The following is a 26169-nucleotide window of genomic DNA, read 5'->3' as shown; positions in this document are numbered from 1 at the left end:
TAAACATGGGAGTGCAGATTATCTCTTCAACATAATGGTTTCTTTTGGATATACACCCAGCAGTGGGATTGCTGGATCATATAGTAGATCTATTTTTAGTTTTTTGAGGAACTTCCACAGTTTTCCATAGTGGCTGTACTAATTTACATTCCCACCAACAGTGGAGGAGAGTTCTCCTTTGTCCACATCCTTGCCAGGATCCATTTTCCTTTTTGATGAAAGCCATTTTAACTGGCATGAGGTATGTCATGGTGGTTTTGATTTGCATTTATCTGAATAGTGATGTTGAGCATTTTTTCACATACTCATTGGCCATTTGTATCTCTTGAGAAATGTCTATTCAGATCTTTGAGACTCTTTCTTCATGGGTCACTTGAGTGCATGATAACTACATATTGCTGATACCACACTGGATAGTGTAGATAGAACATTTCTATTGAAGAAATTTCTATTAGTTGGGGTCAGAAGTCAAGATTTTTCAATACATTTTACCAACGTATTGAAAGATTGGACCACTGCACTCCAGCCTGCACGACACAAGATCCTATCTCCAAAAAAACTAATCTTGTCATTAGTTATCCCTAAACTATAACCTTTTTTTTAATTCCTTTCTGACTAAATGCACCTCCGTTCCTAAAGCCTTGCTGTAATTCTATTCCAAGTTTTTATTGTGTTTTTCTTTCTATGTTCTTCATTCTGACTCACATTTGAAAGAACAGAAACTTAAACCTCACATTCTAGCATCCTGAATATTCATTTCTCATGGGTCCTGTGGCTGTACCCAGGATTGTGCACCAGCTCAAGTAAGTTCCATTGTGACTTCTAGCACTTCTAAGAGGTGTAATCTGAAGGAAATCACAGCTTCTCCAGAAATAAACTCTCATCTCTAAAATGAGGGGGTTGAACTCTTTTATTATTTCTTCTGTTTCTCACATTCTGTATTTTTCTGTTTCAGAGTAAAGATGGCATGGAGCCAGAAAGAACTTCATCTTCTTGGAAAACCACAGGGCTCTGGATCAGGAGTGGGTTGTACTATACACCTCGTGTCATTAAAATGTTTAGTTAGTACCAACCTTTGCATAATTTGTACAAGGGATCAGCAAACTTTCTGTAAAGGGCCAGACATAAACATTTCTGGCTTTGCAGGCCCCATGGTCTCTTTGGAATATACTCAACTCTGCCATTGTAGTATGAAAGCAGTCACAGACAATATGTAAATACATGGTTGTGACTGAATTTGGCCCTCATGATGTAGGTTGAGAACATCTCTAATCCAAAATGCTTCAAAATCTGAAACTTTATTTTTTTGTGACATCGTCTTGCTCTGCCACTAAGGCTGGTATGCAGTGGCATGAACACAACTCACAGCAGCCCCAGCCTCCTGGGCTCAAGGTATACTCCTGCCTCAATCTCCTGAGTAGCTTGGAATGCAGGTATGTGCCACAATGCCTGGTTTATTTTTAAACTTTTGTAAAGTCTTACATCTTGGCCTCCCAAAGTGACTGGATTACAGGCATGAGCCACCACAAACAGCCTAAAATCTGAAACTTTCGGGCACTGACATAACGCAAGTGGAAAATGCCACACTTGACCTCACGAAGGATTGCAGTAAAAACTGCTTCATGCACAAAATTATTAAAAATATTGTATAAAACAGGTGGGGCACAGTGGCTCACGCCTGTAATCCCAGCACTTTCGGAGGCTGAGGTGGTCGAATCACGAGGTCAGGAGTTCGGTAACAGCCTGGCCAACATGTGAAACCCTATCTCTAGCAAAAATACAAAAACTAGCTGGGTGTGGTGGTTGGTGCCTGTGATCCTAGGTATTTTGGAGGCTAAGGCAGGAGAATTGCTTGAACTCAGGAGGCAGAGGTTGCAGTGAGCTGAGATCGTGCCACTGCACTCCAGCCTGGGTGACAGAGCAAGACATTGTCTCGAAAGAAAAAGAAATTGTATAAAATAACCTTCAGCCTATGTGTATAAGGTGTATAAATAAATCTCATGTTTAGACAGGAGTCCTGTATTCAAGATATCACAAAAATCCCAAAATCTAAAAATAATACCCAAACCCCAAAAAACCCGATTCTGAAACACTTCTGGTCCCAAGCATTTTGGGTAAGGGATCCTCAACCTGTATTTTGCCAACTCCTGGTTTAAATCATTCTACCTTGGCTTCTTACCATCTGAAGTTAGTAAGAAATGAGAGAGAAAAACACACTTTATTAAGACAATTTTATTAACTATGGATATATATACATAATCAACCTTTTATCTTCATTCTTCAGAAGCCTTAATTAGAGCAGCTTTCTTCTTATACTTATCTCTAATCTCTTTAATATTTTCCAAGAGATCTTCTGACGTGCATTCTTTATATTCTCTATCAACTTTAGCAATCTGCTCCTCAAGATGTTTCTAGTGAAGACAATTAACAATTGTTAATGTAAAAATATTAATTTCTTTTAAAATGTTTAATTGTAAAATTTACAAACAAGAGGATAACATTTTTAAATTAAGAATAAAAAGGGCCGGGAATGGTGGCTCACTCCTGTAATCCCAGAACTTTGTGAGGCTGAGATGAGCAGATCACTTGAGGTCAGGAGTTGAGACCAGCCTGACCAGCATACTAAAAATACAAAAATTAGCCAGGTGTGTTGGTGCATGCCTGTAATTGCAACTATGCAAGAGGCTGAGGCAGGAGGTTCATCTGCACCTTGGAGGTGGAGGTTGCAGTGAGCCAGGATTGGACCACTGCACTCCAGCCTGCACGACACAAGATCCTATCTTCAAAAAAAAAGGAATAAAAAGAATTTTTTGTATTTACCACGTAGGCCCTTTTGGTGCCCTTTCCTAATTGTATCCTTTTTTTTCCTCCCCAAGATACAACCTCTTGTCTGAATGGTGTTTCACTTTTATTTATATTATACCTTTATTACACACACAGAGAGATAAATTATCTCTAAATAATATATTGATTTAGTAGTACCTGGTTTTAACCTTCATATTTATCAAATGATATTAAACATAATGTTCTATGACTTTTTCATCTATTTTAAAATTCATTCGTGTTATCATATATGGCTGTAGTTTATTCAATGTACTGCAGCATAGTGTTCTAGAATGAATATATCGACATTTACTTCTTTTGCTGGTAATTGTTTTGTTTGTTCCCAGGTGTAGTAGGCTGAGTGACAGCTTTTCCAAAGATATCCATGCCCTAATTTCAGAAAGGAACCTGTAACTGTTAGCTTACATGGCAAAAGAAACTATAGATGTGACTAAGTTAAGGGTCTTGAGAAAAGATTATCCTGCACTATCCAGGTGGGTCCTTACACCACTGTCAGAGTCAGAGAAAAAATTTAAGGACAGCAGTGGAGGGCAGAGAGGAGAGAAGATGCCATGCACTGGCTTTGATGATGAAGGAAGGGGCTATAAGCTAAGGACTGTAGGTGGCCTCTAGAAGCTGGCAAAGGCCCCAGAAAGATTACAGCCCTTTGGACCCATTTTAGACTGACCTTAAGGACTCTAAGATGATAAATCTGTGTTGCTTTAAGCAATTAGGTTGGTGGTAATTTGTTACATTAGCAATGGGAAACTAATATGCCACATTATTTGTTCTTCTTCTTCTTGTTTTTTTGGCTATTTCAAATACTGATATTGTAACAAATTACCACAAACAAGGTGGCTTAAAATAACAGAAATGTGGGCCAGGCACGGTGGCTCATGCCTGTAATCCCAGCAGTTTGGGAGGCCGAGGCTGGCGGATCATGAGGTCAGGAGTATGAGACCAGCCTGACCAACATGGTGAAACCCCATCTCTACTAAAAACACAAAAATTAGCTGGGTGTGGTGGTGCTTGTCTGTAATCCCAGCTACTCAGAAGGCTGAGGCAGGGAATCGCTTGAATCTGGAAGGCGGAGGTTGCAATAGCCGAGATCACACCATTGCACTCCAGCCCGGGCAACAGAGCAAGACTCTGTCTCAAAACAAAACAAAACAAAAACAAAAAAAACCAATAACCAACATAAATGTATTCTTTTACAGTTCTGGAGGCTAGAGTTTGAAATCAAGATGTCAGCAGGGCCATGCTCCCTCTGAAGGCTCTCAGGAAGAATCCTTCTTTGCCTCTTCCCAGCTCTGGTGGCTCCTGGCAATCCTTGGTGTTCCTTAGCATGTAGCTGCTTCACTCCAACATCTGCCTGTCTCTGCATGGCCTTCATATAAGGTATCAGTCATCAGATGGAGGGCCTGTCCTAATCCAATATGATCTCATCTTAACCAATTACATTTGCAAAGATCCTATTTGCAAATAAGGTCACCTTCTGTAATTTAGAATAGATGTGACTTTTGCGGGGGGCACTATTCAACCTAGTACAGCCCCCTAGCATATAGTGTAAACATTTCTTTAGGACAAATATACCTAGAGTGGAAGTTGGTTTTGGGGATTAGCAAATTACTTTCTAAAATTATTTTATCAATTTACATAATTGCTCGCAGTAAATCAGAACTCCCATTTCTCCACATCCTTGCTGGAATTTGGTAATGATCAAACTAAATTTTTGCCAATTTCTTAAGTGTGGAATATGGCATATATTTTCACATGTTTATTGGCCACCTTGGTTCTTTTGTGAAATTCTCATTCAAGTCAAAAAGTTATTTTTATTGATACATATCAGATGCGCATGTTTTTGGGGCCCCTTCAAGTCTTTGGTCCACTTACTTATTTTTCAGAGGCCATTATACATCGGGATGGTAATCCTTCACCAGTTGTGTTTTAAAAAATATCTTCTATCAGTTTGTGGCTTGTCTTTCCACTCTCTTTCCACATCTTTTATGTAGAGAAGATCTTAATTTTAATAAAGGTAAATTTGTACATAATTTCTTTTGTTGTTTGTACTTTTTATGCCTTTTGTGTTTGTACTTTTTAAGAACTCCTTTACAACCCCTAAAATATAACGATAGTCTCTTATAATCTCCTAAAAGTTAAAAAAGTTAGCCTCACATTAACTTCTGAATCCATCTGGAACTGATTTCTGTGTAGAGTTTAAGGTAGGGATCCAACTTCATTAACCGAACAATTCATTTTATCCCACTATTCGGAAATACTGCCTCTCTCACATATGTTTCAAGTCTATGCTCGTGCATCTATATCTGCACTCTTAATCACAGAGATTGGTCTTTCTGCATCAATACTATGTGTTAGTTATTATAGTTTTACAATAATTCTTGGTATGCCTAAACAGACCAAAAAAAAAAAAAAAAAAAAAGTCATTTTGTGTCCTGCAGGAAACTAGGAGTCCAGAACAGAAGTTAGCAAACTTTTTCTGTAAAGAACCAAATAATAACTACTTTAGGCTTGGCAGTCCAGATGGTTTCCTTAACAATTGCTCAATCTTGACACTGTAGTGCAAAACCAGCCAAAGATATACTAAAATAAATGAGGTGGCTGTGTTCCAATAAAACTTTATTTACAAAAGCAGGCTGTAGGCCCAATCTGGCCTGCAGGTTGTAGTTTGCTGACCCCTGGTCTAGAACATCAAGCCACATGTGAGACCTTTATGGGGCTTCAACCAGGAACTGCTCAAATAAATACTCTGTCCCACAAGAAAAATATTCCATCTAAAGATACCTTTAGGCCGGGCGCGGTGGCTCAAGCCTGTAATCCCAGCACTTTGGGAGGCCGAGGCAGGTGGATCACGAGGTCAAGATATCGAGACCATCCTGGTCAACATGGTGAAACCCCGTCTCTACTAATACAAAAAATTAGCTGGGCACGGTGGCGCGTGCCTGTAATCCCAGCTACTCAGGAGGCTGAGGCAGGAGAATTGCCTGAACCCAGGAGGCGGAGGTTGCGGTGAGCTGAGATCGCGCCATTGCACTCCAGCCTGGGTATCAAGAGCGAAACTCCGTCTCAAAAAAAAAAAAAAAAAAAAAAGATACCTTTAGATCAAACCCCTGTTTTCTTTAGTCCAACTTCATTGCTCATTTTAAAATTTCCTTATTTTGCCTGATTCTGTTCAACCAGTATTGTTCCTCTGAATCACAGGGATCAATCATAGAAAGCTTGACTTTCTATGCTTCTTTCATATTTTATGAAAGCTATTAAGCATTTTATACTGATTAATCATAAATTTTGCACAGTGCAAAGTAAGTGCTTAGTATTTGCTAAATTTGGTCTAATCCTCCCAATAACACCAAACTGTACAGAAACTAAAAAATAATAGTAACTTACCATTAGGTTTTCAAATCTAACTTTATGTTAACTGATTAAAACATTGATAGCTGTGATTACCTCACACAAATCTCTAGTGATAAGTTACTACTGGATTAACACAGAGGACAGACAATAGAGCTGCAGATAACAGAAAAATCACAGCCAGGCAATGGTAGCACATGCCTGTAATCCCAGCACTGGGAGGCTGAGGCAGGCAGATTGCTTGAGGTCAGGAGTTTGAGTCGAGCCTGGCCAACATGGTGAAACCCTATCTCCACTAAAAATACAAATATTAGCTGGGCATGGTGGCACACGCCTATAATCCCAGCTACTTGGGAGGCTGAGGCAGGAGAATCCCTTGAACCTGGGAGTCGGAAGTTGCAGTGAGCCGAGATTGCACCATTGCACTCCAGCCTGGGAGACAGAATGAGGCTCCATCTCAAAAACAAAACAAAACAAAAACAAACAAATAAAACAAAGAAACAAAAAAAAGAAAGAGGTGCTAAGGATGTTCCCAAGTGTTTAGCACAACCCCTTCATTTTACAGATGAAGAAACTAAAGACCCACCGAAGATATAAAATGATAAACAGACTTTGTCAACCTAAGCTATCAATTGTATGCTATGAAAAAACTTTTCTCTTATGCATCTAGAATAGAATTACTATATATTATCTTTGGGAAAATGAGAACATATTCACTCAGATAATTTTTTTGTCCTATGGTTGAGATGAACAACACTGGTTGAAAAGGATCAGGCAGTTATTAGAACCACTAAGTACTTGAATTAGAAAGTGGGTAGAAACCACATTTTCTGACATAGTATCTAGGACGCTTTTCTTACTTCTTCACACTAAAAAGTGAAGACCATTGGTACCAAGAAAGCAGCAGTTCAACGTCTTTCATGAAAGAGGATGGGTAGCAGGGTATCACATGCTCATGTTTTCAATAAATAGAAGTCTATTAATATGATAAAGTAAATTTTTTTTCTTAAAGCGTACTCAACTGGAAATATATCATCAACTAAATTAACCAGGAATTTTATAGTTCAGCAATTTCTCTTAACTCTTAGGGCTCTGTGCAGCAGGTTGGAGGGATAGTTTTATTGGTGAACTTTAGCTATGTGAAGAGTGGGATAAGGTAAATAAACCTCATGCTTCTGAAATACTTCATTTTGTGTTTATATGAAATGCAGAAATGAAAAATAATTGTCCTAAGGTATGCCCTTTCATCTTAAGCTGAATGAAATCCTAAATGTACTAATGTAAATATACTAAATATGTTTTCAGTATGTAGAACATGGCCTGGCATAGCAACATTACACGCTGTTGATGTAATAAATAGCATCATATGTTGTTTATGCAAATACAATAGATTACTTTGTAAAATGCACAAGTGGGTTGGGCGTTGTGGCTCACACCTGTAATCCCAGCACTTTGGGAGGTCAAGGCAGGTGGATCCCCTGAGGTCAGGAGTTTGAGACCAGCCTGGCCAACATGGTGAAACCCTATCTCTACTAAAAATACAAAAATTAGCTGGGCATGATGGTGGGTTCTTGTAATCCCAGTTACCTGGGAGGCTGACAAGAGAATTGCTTCAACCCAGGAGGCGGAGGTTGTAGTGAGCTGAGACCATGCACTGCATTCCAGCCTGGGCAACAAGAGTGAAACTCCATCCCAAACAAATAAAATAAAATAAAATAGAATGCACAAGTGTTTCTCTGCATCATGCTGCCATACCACTACAGAAGATTCTTCTGATAAATGTTTGCTAGATCATACTTTAAATATAAATAAAATTTATCATTTAATTTCTATGGAAGAAAGCAGAAATATATCAGAGTTTTAAAATCCTTTCTTAAAATGTAGGAAAGACCATCACATACTTACCTCTACAGACCTGACATGTGTAGCAACCATCTCTATCAGACGTTGCAAGTTATTTCCCACTTTCCGTCTTTTTTCACTCGTGGTTTGCATAACTATTTGGTGTCTGTAGAACAAAAACTTTTGTTTAAGTTGTCCAGGAAAAAAATTAATAACATCAGTTCTAGTTAGCTCATTTCTCATTTCCACATTCAATAAAACCAGACTGTGACTGATTTATACGGTGCATGCTATATGTATAATTTGTAGAGGTCCCATTATCAATCATTAAAAGAGAAATAAAAACATTTTCAGATCATTTGCAATCAACAAAACAAAAGAGCACCAAAACTTCATGTTTTAACAAATAGAGCTTTGGAGCAAAGGGTTGTAACTGAGTCTCCAAAGGGATTGTAAACTCAAATGCTTTCTGGGCAAGACAAAAATTTGCAAATGGGGGAGTAGAACTCTTACTTGTAGGTATTCAAATTCAAATTAAAACCAATAAAATTGCAGGCCAAATAAAGTTCAAGTTTCCTATGCCTGGTCTACACCTAAAGAAGTGAAGAGAAATGATGTTCTCAAGGCTTGTACTTGCAATCTCAAAGTAGGACATTTTTCAGTTATTTGAGGGCAACTTAAGACTTAAAAAATGTATATTTTACATGAATGTACACAGAGCCTATGGATTATTCAGTATATTGATTTTGTATAAGTTGCACAAGAGCATTATATATACAGAGACAGAATATTAAAGAAAGGATACCACTGTTTGTAGTTGTAGTTATTTTATTGTGTGGCTAAAATTTTTTGTAGGTAAGTTTTTTTTTTTTTTGAGATGGAGTCTCTCTCTGTCACCGAGGCTGGAGTGCAGTGGCACAATCTCAGCTCACTAAAACCTCCGCCTCCTGGGTTCAAGCGATTCTCCTCCCTCCACCTCATGAGTAGCTGGGATTACAGGTGCATGCCACCACGCCCTGCTAATTTTTTGCATTTTTAGTAGAGATGGGGTTTCACCATATTAGCCAGGATGGTCTCGATTTCCTGACCTCGTGATCTACCCGCGTTGGCCTCCTAAAGTGCTAGCATTACAGGCGTAAGCCACTGCGCCCGGCTCCTATGTAAGTTTTAAAAATTGTAAGGGAAACTGAGACGGAGGAGATCCTGACAATGTATAATTTGATTATAAGGAACTTCTAAGAAATACAACAAAATATATAGGCTGTGCTTTTATGTTTGTTCGAAAATATCAGTGTCATCTGGCAAGTTTCATGTTGCGTCATGCCAATTTCTTTCCTGAGAAATACTTGGTGAGTGCAGAAAACTGCATCCAGCTGAATCAGGATGCAAAGGAATACAGACACATAAGCACACACATCAAATATACATCAGCTACTCAGTGCACTGCATATGTAATGAGCCACATGCATCCAGTACTCATGGTACAATTTTCCATCCTACTTCAGATAACCCACTTTCTACCTCTTTACAGTAACTCACAGGCTGTAGCCCTCTGCATGCTTGTTTCCGAAATCAAACTAGAGGTCTTTTTAAGATGAATAGTCCCATATTTATTGTAGCATTATGTATTTCTTAACCATTAAGCATGTGTATCATTGTGCTAACATTTTTGTTTGGTTCTTATGTTTTGTTTATATGTGTCACTGATAGAGTTAATGTCTTTAGAGATGGAGTCTTGCTATGTTGCCCAGAATGGCCTTGATCTTCTAGGCTCAAGTGATTCTCCTCAGACTCCTGAGTAGCTGGGACTACAGGTGTGTGCCACTGACCCTGACTACTGATGAAACTTTTTAGTGCTGTGCCTCAGTATCAGTTTTCCCATAGGTCCTGTGATTGTTATTGCATGATTTTGCACAGCATGGTAACTATTGAGAAGACATATGTTGTGTTATAGTAGACTGACTATAATTTATAGTATAATTACATTTTACTACATAATTTACATAATTTCTAGGAAATAAAAACATGAGCTTAGTGGAGTTTATTAAACCTTAGTGGAATTTTATTAAAATTCACTAACCAATAGCCAATTTGAATTGATTTAAAATTTTATGTTGTTTTCAGGGATTAAAAGCCATGTTTTAACTAGATCTAAAGATTAACAATTTCTTGGTGAACCGTAACTGTAATACTAACAGAATGTACCTGCTGATAGAGAAAGTTCTCAAGTTATAAGCAGCTGTACTCAAGTTCTATATATCCCTCTTTCCATCCCAAATAGCTCTATAATATAAATTAAAGCAAAGAAAAATTGATCTAATTTTATAGAACTGTTAAATCAATAATCTGAAAATAAACATATAAATCTTGGTGAGATAAACTTACTCCCGCTGAACAGCATCTGATTCATTCATAGCTTCACTGAGCCCCTGGTTAACTGTACTTTCTAGCAGGTGCTTGTGTTTCTCCAAGGACTCAAGCTCATTGGCACATTTTTCATCCTCTTCCTCTGCTTCCTATCAGGATAAAGTCACGGTTATGGTTTCTTGATATTCACATTCTGTATACTCTAGGTAGATTTAAAACAATTATGCAAAGCATTTAAAGAAAATCAAGTTGCATCATTTGTATTCTCAAGAGCTTACTGTGTTACATGCAAGAGACTTTAAAATGTTCCTTTGGGAATTCCATATTATAAAAACACATGTGGTCGGGCGTGGAAGCTCATGCTTGTAATTCCAGCACTTTGGGAGGCTGAGGTGGGCAGATCACTTGAGGTCATGAGTTTGAGACCAGCCTGGCCAACATGGTAAGTAAGACCCCATCTCTATTAAAGATACAAAAATTAGCTGGGCGTGGTGGCATGTGCCTGTAATCCCAGCTACTCAGGAGGCTGAGGCATGAGAATCACTTGAACCTGGGAGGTGGAGGTTGCAGTGAGCTGAGATTGTGCCACTGCACTCCAGCTTAGGTGACAGAGCAAGACCCTGTCTCAAAAATAAAAAAAAAAAGATAAAAATAAAAGCGATTTTATTTTTTTAATTTGAAAATATTTATTAAAATGTAACATATATATATATATATAATCTTTAACTCAAAGGTTCTGCTTTAGAAATTTATCAAAGAGAAAGAATGGAAAAATGCATAAAGATATACAAAGATATTCACAGCAACGTTATTTGTCAATTGAAAAGTTAGGGAAAATATTAATAAGGGGCTGGCTAAATAAGTTTTAAATATATACATATATATAATAAAAACACAATATAAGGATCGTTCTCTCTACATTTGTATAAAAAGATATCCATGATATATTTTCTTGAGAAAGACAGATTATGAAAAATTATGTATAATTTGGTACCATTAAAACAATACATGTTTGTTTATCTGGAAGACACTTCCTAAACGTTAACCATTGTTTCTAGTCATGGGATTACAGTAGATTATAAGGTACATTTTATTTTTCATTTTATACATTTCTTACTTGATTCTCTATTGTTTGTAATGAGCATTTATATTATGAACAAAAAATATTTTTCCTTTAAAAAAATTAAAAAGTCATTGTATTCTCAAAGATGCAGAAATTAAAATTGGTTCGGGTTTTAGGGTGCCAAGGTCAACTGGCTAGAATTTAGTAAGTGAAGTTCTTTAGTTTTTTGGTGAGTTGGAAGTATTCACCAAATGTGACCTCTTCAAAAATTCACTAACCAATAGCCAATTTGAATTGATTTAAAATTTTATGTTGTTTTCAGGGATTAAAAGCCATGTTTTAACTAGATCTAAAGATTAACAATTTCTTGGTGAACAGTAACTGTAATACTAACAGAATGTACCTGCTGATAGAGAAAGTTCTCTTCAAAAAGCTTGTATAGGATTCATTCAGCAGTATTTTCCAGTCTGAACAACAGGAAATTTTATGATATTTCAATTAAGATTTTTTTTCCCCATGAGCTTCAAGGAGGCCTTATCTAAGTATCCAAGTCCTTATTTCACAGATGTATTAACTCTGCACAGGCAAAGTAGCCCAAATTCATCAATTCTTGTGAAGATGAAGTATCATAAAGCCTTTCATTTAAGTGCATCAGAGAGTAAACTCAAGCACTGTCATGGAGGATGGATGAAAAATAAAAATGATTACCAATGTTTTATATTGCACATTTACATCGCATTATGTGATGGGTTTTCTAAAAATTTCATACTGCTTAAGAAAACAAATAGGTCCTAAATATAATACAGGCCAAGAAAAAAGTTTTCAATTTCTCATACTTTGTTGCCATAACCAGGTAAAAAATACTGGCATACATGGTTAAAATTTTCACATGAATTGTGTAAGTGGTATTGAAGAGTCATCTGAATACTTTAAGTAAAATGCTGGTCAGGCGGCAGAATAGTGGAGAATCAGTATTTTAATTTCACCCACCTTCTAGATTGCATGTAAATGGTCTTTGGAATTTGACCAGGATAGCCAGTTTGCAATGACTCTTGGTAGACAACTACGTATTCAAAAGACCTTATTGGGATTCAGGCTTTAGCAGTACATAACAACTAAATCTCTATAAAAAGGTAGGAGAGATTCTTTGGCAAAGAAAACTAACCCAATATAGTTATAGTATATACACAGCTTAAAGATTTTGATTTTGATGTCAGAATATGTGACTCATCAATCAATCATGACACAGCTTTGGATAACCTATAGAAACTGTAGCAAAGTTCTTACCTTATTTTTTTGTTGGTAAAGATCATCCAGCTTTTGAACTTCTTCTTTCAGAGTTCTCACACTTCTCCTGCTTTCTGTTATCATTGCATTCAACTGGGAAATAAAATGTTGGTTGAGAGATCATAACTATACATCAAAGATATTTGACAAGTTATAGAGTTTTTATAACTGAACAATGTTATTTCTTCTAGTCCTTTCGACTCTCACCTATCGTTTGTCCAAAAATTTTATTATTCCCCAAAGAGAAATTAATTTCAAAGAAACCTCAAAATTAAGGATCTTAATATCTGTTTTTCCATTAGTAGTTGTGGGAGTGCTTTTTAAGCTCTCATATATATTATACATATTATTAATATTGTTATATTAATTTACTCATAAATAGTTTTTGCCTCTGGATTTGAAGTCTGGCTTTATTTAGACTATATCTACTATAGCTGTTTAGCTTTTCATTTGTATGTTCACTTTCTAAAATGTTAAAAAGAATTGTTTATATTAATTTTATTGGATGTTTGCTATTAGTTATAGTCTTGCATTCCTTCAAAAAGTAATAAAGTAAAGATAATTCTATACACATATGAAATTAAGAAAAAAATCTAGGGGTTAAAATTTAGTTAAGCTATTGTTATTTGGTAAAACACAGGGTAGTGACATATACAACTAGCATGCGCCCAGAACTCAAAACCAGATCTAACATTAAGAACTTTTTCTAAAGGTATGTTTTATCTGAAGTCACTAATAAGTTAAACAAGTTGTTTCAAATTCTCCTATAATAACACCAACAGATACTCAAGTAACCAGAACTTCCATTGATCCTCATGGTGGGTCAAACCATGTTAACTCATCTCTGAGCAGCTTCTACTTTCCATGTCAGTATTACTAAAGCTGCATTAATTACTTAAACATTTTTTTTTCTAATTCCAAAAGTACACATTTCCACTGTGTTAAGTAGAAGAAAAAATAAGTAAAATAATAATCATCAATAATTGTGCAACCCCCAAAGAACCACTATTAATATATGGCATACTTCCATCAGTATTTTCCTCAGTCATTCAATAAAGAGCCCTCAAGTTGCTTATAAACCAAGAAGATATCATTAATTACTGTCAGCCCTCCATATCTGTGGGTCCTACATCCATAGATTCAACCAACTATGGTGGAAAATATTTATGAAAAAAATTGCATCTTCGCTGAACACAGACTTCATCTTGTTATTATTCCCTAAACAATACAGTATGACAACTATTTACATAATGTTTACATTATATTAGGTATTACAAGCAGTTTAGGGATGATTTAAAGTATATGGAGGGATGTACATAGTTACATGCAAATACAGTCATATGCTGCATAATGACAACCACATATTTGATTGTGGTCCCATAAGATCATAATGGAGCTGAAAAATTCCTATTGTTTAGTGACAACTTGATGATGTTCACCCTGTGTAAGCCTAGGGTACTATGTGTGTTTGTGTCTTAGTTTTTAGCAAAAGGTTAAAAAAGTAAAAGAAAAAAATTTAAAAATTTTAAGATAGAAAATAGCTTCTAAAGATATAAAGAAATGATATTTTTATACAGTTGTACAATGTGTTATTATAAGAGTCAAAAAGTTAAAAAAAGTTTGTAAAGTTGAAAAACTGCAATAAGCTCAGGTTAATTTATTATTGAAGAAAGTACATTTTTACATACATTTAGTATAGCCTAAGTGTACAGTAATGTCCAGGGTCTTTACATTCATTCACCACTTACACACTGACTCACTCAGAGCTACTTCCAGTCCTGCAAGCTCCATGCACGGTAAGTGCCCTATACAGGTGTGCCATTTTCAATAATCTCTACCATATTTTTACTGTATTTTTTCTGTTCAGATAGAATTGGCTACACAAATACTTATAATTGCGTTACAACAGTTTATAGTAGTCAGTACGATAATATGCTGTTTAGATATGTAGCCTATGAACAACAGGCCATATCATATAGCCTAGGTGTATAGTAGGCTACAGCATCTACTTTTATGTCTATCACAAAGATAAAATTGTCTAATGATGCATTTCTCAGAATGTATCCCCATACTTATGCAAAACATGATTGTACTATACCATTTTATATCAGGGTCTTGAGCATCCTAGGATTTTGGTATACATGAGGAAGGTCCTGGAACCAATGTCCCATGAATACCAAGGCATGACTATTTCATTAGATGATTTTTTTTCTATCATAGTCAGAAGTCACCAGGCCGGAATCCCATCACTTTCTTTCTCCAACCAATGAATATATTTGTATGAGACCTTTTCTTCTACTTTCCAGTTAGTTTCAGGATACAGGGTACCCACTTTTCTCCTGATTAAGAGGTAACTCTTCTAACTTTTCACTGGATCTTATGCCTTCCTTTTTCTCTTTTTTTTTCTGTGGGGGGGGAGCACTCTGTCACCCAAGCTGGAGTGCAGTGGTGTGATCTCAGCTCATGACAACCTCTGCCTCCTAGGTTCAAGCGATCCTCCAACCTCAGCTTTGTGAGCTAAGGACTACAGGTGCGCCACTATGCCTGACTAATTTTTATATTTTTGGTAGAGATGGAGTTTCACCATATTAGCCAGGTTGGTCTTAAACTCCTGGGCTCAAGTTATTCGCCTGTCTTGGCCTCCCAATGGGCTGGGATTACAGGCGTGAGCCACTGTACCTGGCCCATGCCTTCCTATTTCTTCACGGACTGCTTTCTAATCCATCAATCTCTTTTACTCCTAATTTTTAAACTTTACCTTGTACTCCCTGTCTCATCTTTAAAACCAAACAACGCTCACCCCTGCCAAAACCAAACCCAAACTATAAAACCCAAAAATCATTTCCACACAGCTCTTTCTAACTATTGATCTACCTCCTTTCCTCAGACTCAAATATTTGTGGTAGTCTTAATTTGTAATAGCCCATGAAGAATAGTTCATTCATACTATTGTATCTTTCTACCATCTAAACTTCAATCCACAGTAATGTGGTTTTCGGCTTCTCTGCTTCATGAAACCATTTTTTGCAAATATTACCAGAAATACTTTAATTGCTAAAGCCAGTGAGTGACTTTCAGATTTAATCTTATTTGACATGTGAGTAACATTTGTGGTCACTAATCACTCCCTTCTGAAAAAACCCTTCCTTGGTTTCTAAGACCTTGGAATCTCCTGGTTTCCTCTAGGTCTTGGAAGGTCCTTCATAATCTTCCTTATAGTTTCTTTCCCTGCTTGTACTACGGATGTGGATGTTCTCTCAGGATTTTGATCTTGGTGGTATTCTCACTCACTTCTGAAAGTGATCTCTTTCACTCTCATACTCTCATATCTGGGAAATTTCCTGGCTTTAACTACCTGCATGCTAAGAAATACACACACACACACACACACACACACACAGCCAACACCCACAGACACACACACACACACACACACACACATTTTATTTTCAGCCCTGATGTCCTTCCTATATTCTGAATCTACAGCTTCTGCTTCCTCCTGGATGTCCCACAGACAGCAAGCTCAACATCTCCAACACTGTCCCCACCACACCCTGCTCTCAGTTTTCCTCCTCTAGGTTAACAGCACTGTAATCCACTTAGTTGCCCACATCAGAAATCTGGAAGTCATGTTGATACCTCTTTCTCCCTAAGCTTGCACATTCAGCCGTGAAATCGTTGGGTTCTACCTCCTTAACATTTCCTAAACCTGTTTCCTTCCCTCTATTTCTACTATACATTGGTTTAAGTCTCCTAACATTTTCAGTTGCATCCCCTCTAAGCCATGTTTTCCTATAACCCAAAGGGTTTTGTAAACCTAAAAATCTGATGAGCATAACTGTATCTATGTTAGCCCTTTTCTCTAAATGGGAGTGCCTGAAGGATGTATTTATCTTTAGGACACTAACATGGGGTCTAGTCTATAGTAGGCTTTTTATAACTTTCCTCCACATTTCCCCACCTACAGCCTTTAAAAAGTTCAAGTCAGTCTGAAAGATGTTTTGGACATGAAGTTCCTGTTGTTTCAAATTCATACCTTTTGGGAATCTCCAGGTTTCAGTACCCATTTCAACAAAAACCAGAAATCAAAATGAAGCAGGCTAAAGGAAGACTTCACTTCAAATAATCATCATTCCTAGGTAGCAGGCCAAATTCCTCATCTTTTCTCCACAGATATTTTAGAAATCTCAAATTGCAGTAATAATAGTATGATGTGATGAAACTCCTCACTTACCTAATGTTACAAAATTTTCTATTTTTCTGAGAATGTTAAAATTGTAATACAAAGTAAGTTTTGATAGAATTTATTAATATTAGAAAAATGGGGAGAGATCCAAGATGGCCGGTTAGGAGGAACTCGGGATTGCAGCTCCGAGAGAAAGCGCAGAGGGTGAGTGGACGCCGCATTTCCAGACGGATTTTTACTGCCCACAGACCAGGAGATTCACAGGTGGGGGAGTCCCACGGGTCGCCAGCGCCGCTGGTTTGACCGGCGCGGCTGCTTGGCCTGCGCCCTGGAGCAGTGGCTCCCTGTGCAGAGTGAGCGAGACTGAGTCCCCTCTAAGCCAGCAAGGGAAGCTGAAACGGGGAGCCAGGCCAGGAGATTCCCGGGCAAAAAAAGTGCCACGAATCTCAGAGCCGCGGCTTCAGCCAACGCAGCGGCTCCCGGGGCAGAGCAGATAAGAAGGTGTCCCCTCTTAGCCAGCAAGGGGAGCTGAAACAGGGAACCAAGCCAGGAGATTCCTGGGCAAAAAAAGCACCATGGCAAACACAACTGAACCTGGGACGGTCCAGCTCTGTGGAGGAGGGGCGTCCTCCATTACAGAGGCACCCTGCAGTTCCCAGGGCAATCTGCCCGTAACCAAGGCAACCTGCCACTACAGAGACTCCGTCACGACAGGAGCGGGCCAACATAGCAGAAGCAGTTCTAACCACACCTATATAAACAGGACTGCAGGGAAGTTCACACGGAAGCTGGGCGGAGCCCACAGCAGCTCAGCGAAGCCTCTGCAGGCTGAGTGTGACTAGGCTGCCACCTTGTGGGCAGGAAAAACGGAAGCAGCACAGCGGAAAATCATAAAGCCCTAACTCCCTGGGACAGAACACCTGGGGGGAAGAAAAGGGGGTTTATGAGTTCTGCTGCTGCAGACTTAAAATTACCAAAATCAGAAAGACAGCAACTACAAAGTCGACAGGTGGATAAATCCACAAAGATGGGAAGAAACCAGCGCAAAAAGGATGAAAACACCAGAAACCAGAACACCTCTCCTCCTACAAGGGATCACAACTCCTCACCAGCAAGGGAACAAGACTGGATGGAGAATGAGTGTGATGAAATGACAGAATCAGCTTTCAGAAAGTGGATAATAAGAAACTTCCGTGAGCTAAAAGAACATGTTCTAACCCAATGCAAAGAAACTAAGAACCTTGAAAAAAGACTTGACGAAATGCTAATGAGAATGGACAACTTAGAGAAGAATATGAGTGAATTGATGGAGCTGAAAAACACAACTCGAGAACTTTGTGAAGCATGCACAAGTTTCAACAGCCAAATTGACCAAGCAGAAGAAAGGATATCAGAGGTCGAAGATCAACTCAATGAAATAAAACGAGAAGGCAAGATTAGAGAAAACAGGGTAAAAAGGAAAGAACAAAGTCAACAAGAAATATGGGACTGTGTGAAAAGACCTAATCTACGTTTGACAGGTGTACCTGAATGTGACGAAGAGAATGCATCCAAGCTGGAAAATACTCTTCAGGATATTATCCAGGAAAACTTCCCCAACCTAAAAAGGCAGGCCAATATTCAAGTCCAGGAAATACAGAGAACACCACAAAGATATTCCTCAAGAAGACCAACCCCAAGGCACATAATCGTCAGATTCACCAGGGTTGAAATGAAGAAGAAAATGCTAAGGGCAGCCAGAGAGAAAGGTCGGGTTACCCACAAAGGGAAGCCCATCAGACTCACAGCAGATCTCTCAGCAGAAACCCTACAAGCCAGAAGAGAGTGGGGGCCAATATTCAACATCCTTAAAGAAAAGAACTTTCAACCCAGAATTTCATATCCAGCCAAACTAAGCTTCATAAGTGAAGGAAAAATAAAATTCTTTGGGAACAAGCAAGTACTCAGAGATTTCATCACCACCAGGTCTGCTTTACAAGAGCTCCTGAAAGAGGCACTACACATAGAAAGGAAAAACCAGTTCCAGCCACTCCAAAAACACATAAAATGGTAAAGAGCAGCAACACAATGAAGAATCTGCATCAACCAATGGGCAAAACAGCCAGCTAGCATCACAATGATAGGATCAAATTCACACATAACAATATTAACCCTAAATGTAAATGGACTAAATGCCCCAATCAAAAGACACAGACTGGCAAATTGGATAAAAAGCCAAAACCCATCAGTGTGCTGTATCCAGGTAACCCATCTCACATGCAAGGATACACAAAGGCTCAAAATAAAGGGATGGAGGAAGATTTACCAAGCAAATGGAGAGCAAAAAAAAAGCAGGAGTTGCAATCCTAGTCTCTGATAAAATAGACTTTAAAGCAACAAAGATCAAAAGAGACAAAAAAGAACATTGTATAATGGTAAAAGGATCAATGCAACAAGAAGAGCTAACGATCCTAAATATATATGCACCCAATACAGGAGCACCCAGATACATAAGGCAAATTCTTAAAGACTTACAAAGAGACTTAGACTCCCACACAATAATAATGGGAGACTTCAACACACCATTGTCAATATTAGACAGATCAACGAGACAGAAAATTAACAAGGATATCCAGGACTTGAACTCAGACCTGGAACAAGCAAACCTAATAGACATTTACAGAACTCTCCACCCTAAATCCACAGAATATACATTCTTCTCATCACCACATCACACCTACTCTAAAATTGACCACATAATTGGAAGTAAATCACTCCTCAGCAAATGCAAAAGAATGGAAACCATAACAAACAGTCTCTCAGACCACAGTGCAATCAAGTTAGAACTCAGAATTCAGAAACCAACCCAGAACCGCACAGCTTCATGGAAAATGAACAACTTTCTCCTGAATGTTGACTGGATAAACAACGAAATGAAGGCAGAAATAAAGATGTTCTTCAAAACCAACGAGAACGAAGACACCACATACCAGAATCTCTGGGACACATTTAAAGCAGTCTCTAGAGGAAAATATATAGCAATAAGTGCCCACATGAGAAGAAAGGAGAGATCTAAAATTGACACCCTATCGTCAAAATTGAAAGAGCTAGAGGAGCAAGATCAAAAAAACTCAAAACCTAGCAGAAGACAAGAAATAACTAAGATCAAAGCAGAATTGAAGGAGATAGAGACATGAAAAACCTTAAAAAAAATCAATAAATCCAGGAGCTGGTTTTTTGAAAAGATCAACAAAATAGACAGACCACTAGCCAGATTAATAAAAAAGAAAAGAGAGAATAACCAAATAGATGCAATAAAAAATGACAAAGGGGATATCACCACAGATGCCACAGAAATTCAAACCATCATCAGAGATTATTACAAACAACTCTATGCACATAAACTAGAAAACCTGGAAGAAATGGATAAATTCCTGGACAGTTGCCTCCTTCCAAGCCTAAACCAGGAAGAAGTCAAAACCCTGAATATACCAATAACAAGGGCTGAAGTTGAGGCAGCAATTAAGAGCCTACCACCCAAAAAAAGCCCAGGTCCAGATGGGTTCACAGCCGAATTCTACCAGACATAAAAAGAGGAGCTGGTACCATTCCTTCTGAAACTATTCCAAATAATCCAAAAAGAGGGAATCCTTCCCAAATCATTTTATGAGACCAACATCATCTTAATACCAAAACCCGGCAGGGACTCAACAAGAAAAGAAAACTATAGGCCAATATCCATGATGAACATAGATGCAAAAATCTTCAATAAAATACTGGCAAGCCAATTACAACAGCACACCAAAAAGCTTATCCATCATGATCAAGTAGGATTCATCCCGGGGATGCAAGGCTGGTTCAATATATGCAAGTCTATAAATGTAATTCACCACATAAACAGAACCAAAGACAAAAACCAAATTATTATCTCAATTGATGCAGAGAAGGCCTTCGACAAAATTCAACAGCCCTTTATGCTAAAAACTCTCAATAAACTAGGTATCGACGGAATGTATCTCAAAATAATAAAAGCTATTTATGACAAACCCACAGCCAATATCGTACTGAATGGGCAAAAACTGGAAGCATTCCCTTTGAAATCTGGCACTAGACAAGGATGCCCTCTCTCACCACTCCTATTCAATATAGTACTGGAAGTTCTAGTCAGAGCAATCAGGCAAGAAAAAGAAATAAAGAGTATTCAATTAGGAAAGGAGGAAGTCAAATTGTCTCTATTTGCAGACGACATGATTGTATATCTAGAAGACCCCATCATCTCAGCCCAAAATCTGCTGAAACTGATAAGCAACTTCAGCAAAGTCTCAGGATACAAAATCAATGTGCAAAAATCACAAGCATTCCTATACACCAATAACAGACTTAAAGAGAGCCAAATCAAGAATGAACTGCCATTCACAATTGCTACAAAGAGAATAAAATACCGAGGAATACAACTAACAAGGAATGTCAAGGACCTCTTCAAGGAGAACTACAAACCACTGCTCAATGAAATAAGAGAGGACACAAACAGATGGAAAAACATTTCATGTTCATGGTTAGGAAGAATCAGTATTGTGAAAATGGCCATACTGCCCAAAGTAATTTACAGATTCAACGCTATCCCCATCAAGCTACCAATGACCTTCTTCACAGAACTGGAAAAAACCACCTTAAACTTCATATGGAACCAAAAGAGAGCCTGCATAGCCAAATCAATTCTAAGCAAAAAGAACAAAGCGGGAGGCATCACACTACCGGACATCAAACTATACTACAAGGATACAGTAATCAAAACAGCATGGTACTGGTACCAAAACAGAGATATAGACCAATGGAACAGAACAGAGGCGTCGGAGGCAACACAACATATCTACAACCATCCGATCTTTGACAAACCTGATAAAAACAAGCAATGGGGAAAGGATTCCCTGTTCAATAAGTGGTGTTGGGAAAACTGGCTAGCCATATGCACAAAGCAGAAACTCGACCCCTTCCTGACACCTTACACTAAAATTGACTCCAGATGGATTAAAGACTTAAACATAAGACCTAACACCATAAAAACCCTAGAAGGAAACCTAGGCAAAACCATTCAGGACATAGGAGTAGGCAAGGACTTTATGACCAAAACACCAAAAGCATTGGCAACAAAAGCCAAAAGAGACAAATGGGACCTAATCAAACTCCACAGCTTCTGCCCGGCGAAAGAAACAGTCAATAGAGTGAATCGGCAACCAACAGAATGGGAAAAAATTTTTGCAGCCTACCCATCTGACAAAGGACTGATATCCAGAATTTACAATGAACTAAAACAGATTTACAAGAAAAAAACAAACAAGCCCATTCAGAAATGGGCGAAGGATATGAACAGATACTTTACAAAAGAAGACATACATGAGGCCAACAAGCATATGAAAAAATGCTCATCATCACTGGTCATTAGAGAAATGCAAATCAAAACTACATTGAGATACCATCTCATGCCAGTTAGAATGGCGATCATTAAAAAATCTGGAGATAACAGATGCTGGAGAGGATGTGGAGAAATAGGAACACTTTTACATTGTTGGTGGGAGTGTAAATTAGTTCAACCATTGTGGAAGACAGTGTGGCGATTCCTCAAGGACCTAGACATAGAAATTCCATTTGACCCAGCAATCCCATTACTGGGCATATATCCAAAGGATTATAAATCGTTCTACTATAAGGACACATGCACACGGATGTTCATTGCAGCACAGGTTACAATAGCAAAGACCTGGAACCAACCCAAATGCCCATCGATGATAGACTGGACAGGAAAAATGTGGCACATATACACCATGGAATATTATGCAGCCATCAAAAACGATGAGTTCGCGTCCTTTGTAGGGACATGGATAAACCTGGAAACCATCATTCTCAGCAAACTGACACAAGAACACAAAATCAAACATCGCATGTTCTCACTCTTAGATGGGTATTGAACAATGGGAACACATGGACACAGGGAAGGGAGCACTATACACTGGGGTCTGTTGGGGGGAGTGGGGGGTACAGTGTGGGGTGGGGAGTTGGGCGGAGATAGCATGGGGAGAAATGCCAGATATGGGTGAAGGGGAGGAAGGCAGCAAATCACACTGCCACATGTGCACCTATGCAACCTTGCATGTTTTTCACATGTACCCCAAAACCTAAAATGCAATAAAAAAAAAAAAAAAAAAATTAGAAAAATGTCTTTCTGTGGGTACTAGCATAATTATTTGTGAAATGTCATAGGTTTTGTTTCCAGATGACAAAAAATAAACAAGCTTCTCTTCTGAGAAAACATACAATTTCATTTTTTTTTTTTTTTTTTTTTTTTTTTTTTTTCCGGGGCTGGATTTTTTTTACTATACCAGTTATGAGGTTTCACACTTGGAAAAGTTTCTTAACCTTTTGAGTCTCAGTTGTCTCATCTGTACAAAGGGTATGATATTTGCATTTTAAGATTGTGATCAAATAGTAATGCAAGTAAAGTATCTGATTGATAGAAGGCTCTCAATTTTCCTCTTTTTTCTAAGTGATTAAAATTTAGAATTATTAAATGTCTTTGTTCAGGCTGCTATAACAAAATAGTGGAGGCTGGAAGCTTATAAATGAGAAAAAATCACTTTTCATAGTCCTAGAGGCTGAGAAGTCCATGGTCAAGCCACCAGCAGATTCAGTATCTGGTGACAACCTGTTTCCTCATATATGAGGCCTTTAAGCTGTGTCTTCATGGAGGTGGCAGGTCAGGGGAGCTTTCTGGGTCCTCTTTCTTTTTTTTTTTTTTTTTTTTCTTTTTTTTTTTTTTTTTTTTATTGCATTTTAGGTTTTGGGGTACATGTGAACAACATGCAAGGTTGTTGCTTAGGTGCATACGTGGCAGTGTGATTTGCTGCCTTCCTCCCCTTCACCCATATCTGGCATTTCTCCCCATGCTATCCCTCCCCAATTCCCCACCCCCCCGCTGTCCCCCCCACTCCCCCACAACAATTTCATTTTATATCTTGAAATCTATTAGCCAGATCACAGCAGTTCCTGAAGAGTTGAATTAAGAAGTGGTTTCCTTTAACTGCTTGGTGTCCTATAAATATCTTTTGTGTGTGTGTTTGAGAAGTAGCTTAACTTTTCTTAACAATGTTTAAAGGTTACTAAAGACAATAATAGAATTTTCCTTTTCAGGGATGTAGGTGATATTAAGGATTTCAGAAGCAGAAACTATCTGAAATTCACTTTTGGAAATAGACTTCAAAGGGAATTTGAGTTCTCTTGAAACTCCATGATCCAGAATGCAAAAACTTGGTAAAAAGAAACCTCTTAATCTATCACAGCTAATTAGCCTCTAACCCCACATTATACTTGCCTACTTTCAAGGTAGCCACTTGAAACCTCTTTTAGTATAAAAAGTGATTTTAAATTATCTCAAATTAGAGGCACTTCTCTATTAAAAAAAGGAAAATTTACTTAGTTTCATCTCACTTCATATGTGATTATGAGAAGGCTAGAATGTTTACATTTCTTAATAAGTTTCTTCAAATATTTCTGTCAAGGGTATACTCAATTCTCATTTTTTCATCATTTTATTAAAAAAATAATTCCTTAGCAATCAGAAACCACAAATAACATTTAATTTTAGGTTTTAAAATCTGAATTTTGCTTTTTATGGCTGTATGTTTTATTACTTACTTGTTCTAAAGTATCCTCCAAAACAATTTTTTTATTTAGAGCTTTATTAATTTCTTCTTCAGTTTCATTCAGGAGTTCCTTAAGAGGTACCTATAAAATACATAAGGAGTGTGGGTGACATATAACATTTAATTACAAAATATCCCTCCTGACGCATCTGTACACTGTGATAGGAGGAGTTACTTTTGGAGAAAAAGTGAAGCTATGACATTTTAAATCTAATATACTGTCAGACAAGAAAACAAAACTAGTTTTTAATCAAATTTCTGTTAGTGTAGACTATAACCTGCTTTTGGTTTCGAATACTTGGAAAATTAAAGACTTGCTCATCTATCCTGGAAATTCATTGATATTATTTAAACATTTACAAGCACACTTAGTTTACTGCAGGATTTTTTTTGGAAAACAATTTATATGTAGGTTGTTATTTTTACGCTATGTTATCCAGAAGTATTAATTTCTCTTTATCTTTTTCAACTGTTTAGTCAGGATTCTCTGCTTGTATTTCTTAGGTTTATTTTGCTCTACTGATTTTAACACAGTACTTCATTGCTTGTCATTTTTTAAAATTGAGGTGAAATTCACATTTTAAAATGGTTAAACTGAAATACTTAGGTTAAAATGAATTTAACGTAAAATTAAACACACAACACAAAATTAACAAAATTTAACATAAAATTATAGTGTGTAATTCAGTGGCATTTAGTACCTTCACAATGTTGTATAACCATCACCTCTAGCTCCAAAACATTTCATTATGCTGAAAGAAAACCCCATATGCCATTATGTTTAAGTAGGTCTTTTGAAGTTATTGCTGAGTGTTAATTTTGGCCTGCTCCTTTCAAAAGATGCAATGGCTTCTTTACTCTTTTTAAGAACCTTTCACCAAATACTACTTATAACACTTGGCCTTGTACCATATTGATTCTATTGTATTGTTCTATCATTATGTAATACTATTTCTAGAGATGAAAGCAAAATTTCTCCTTCAGTATATTCATTCTTTTTGCATTGTATAATCTTCTCTACAAAAATGTGATTCATGTAATTATTTTCTTGCATCAGCTATGTCAAACTACTCCAAATAGTGGTGAGCAAACTCTGCCTACCTATCTATAATCTATAATCTACTGATAGATTAGTAAGAAACTAAATGTTTACTGGATGTATTTTTTCACATTGAAAATGAATCTAGCTTGACTTAATCAATGTCTGTCCACCCACAAACTGTTATCTCTGGGAAAGTAGGGATGTATCTTTCTTGGTATTTTATCTCTATCATGTAGTTGGTCTGGAACGTATTATGTTAATGTATGTTCAACTGAAATATTAAAATCTATAAATAACCGACAAGTTACAATAGAGCAATTTAAAAATTTTCTTCCCAAAATGACTTCCTTGGCCATATTTTAAAATTGGGCAACAATTTCTCCTTGTTGACTACTGGTGTTCTTATTATTCTAACATGTTTTATGCCTTCACGTGTGTCCTTATGCCTGGAATTCTTTCTACAGCCATCCCCATACATATCTCATCTTTCAAGATTTCATTCCATGGTCACCAT

The 26169-nt window shown here is 37.5% G+C and overlaps 1 protein-coding gene across 1 annotated transcript in view; it reads right to left on the bottom strand.

The window, feature by feature from the left end:
* Positions 1–2212: 2212 nt before the first annotated feature.
* NDC80 (NDC80 kinetochore complex component) overlaps positions 2213–26169 on the bottom strand; it is a 56431-nt gene continuing 32474 nt past the window's right edge. The window contains exons 13-17 of the mRNA XM_021672410.2: positions 24606–24695; positions 12752–12844; positions 10420–10550; positions 8098–8200; positions 2213–2411 (exon numbers count right to left, since the gene is read on the bottom strand). Coding sequence (XP_021528085.1) covers positions 2274–2411; positions 8098–8200; positions 10420–10550; positions 12752–12844; positions 24606–24695 — 555 coding nt within the window. The 3' untranslated portion in view covers positions 2213–2273. The remainder of the gene's footprint in view (positions 2412–8097; positions 8201–10419; positions 10551–12751; positions 12845–24605; positions 24696–26169) is intronic.

This window comes from Aotus nancymaae, unplaced genomic scaffold (assembly GCF_030222135.1).
Source record: "Aotus nancymaae isolate 86718 unplaced genomic scaffold, 86718_ANA_hifiasm-v0.15.2.pri h1tg000020l, whole genome shotgun sequence".
Classification (NCBI taxonomy): Eukaryota; Metazoa; Chordata; class Mammalia; order Primates; family Aotidae; genus Aotus; species Aotus nancymaae.
Note: the sequence above shows the minus strand (reverse complement) of the source record. Positions and strands in the feature narration are given on the sequence as shown.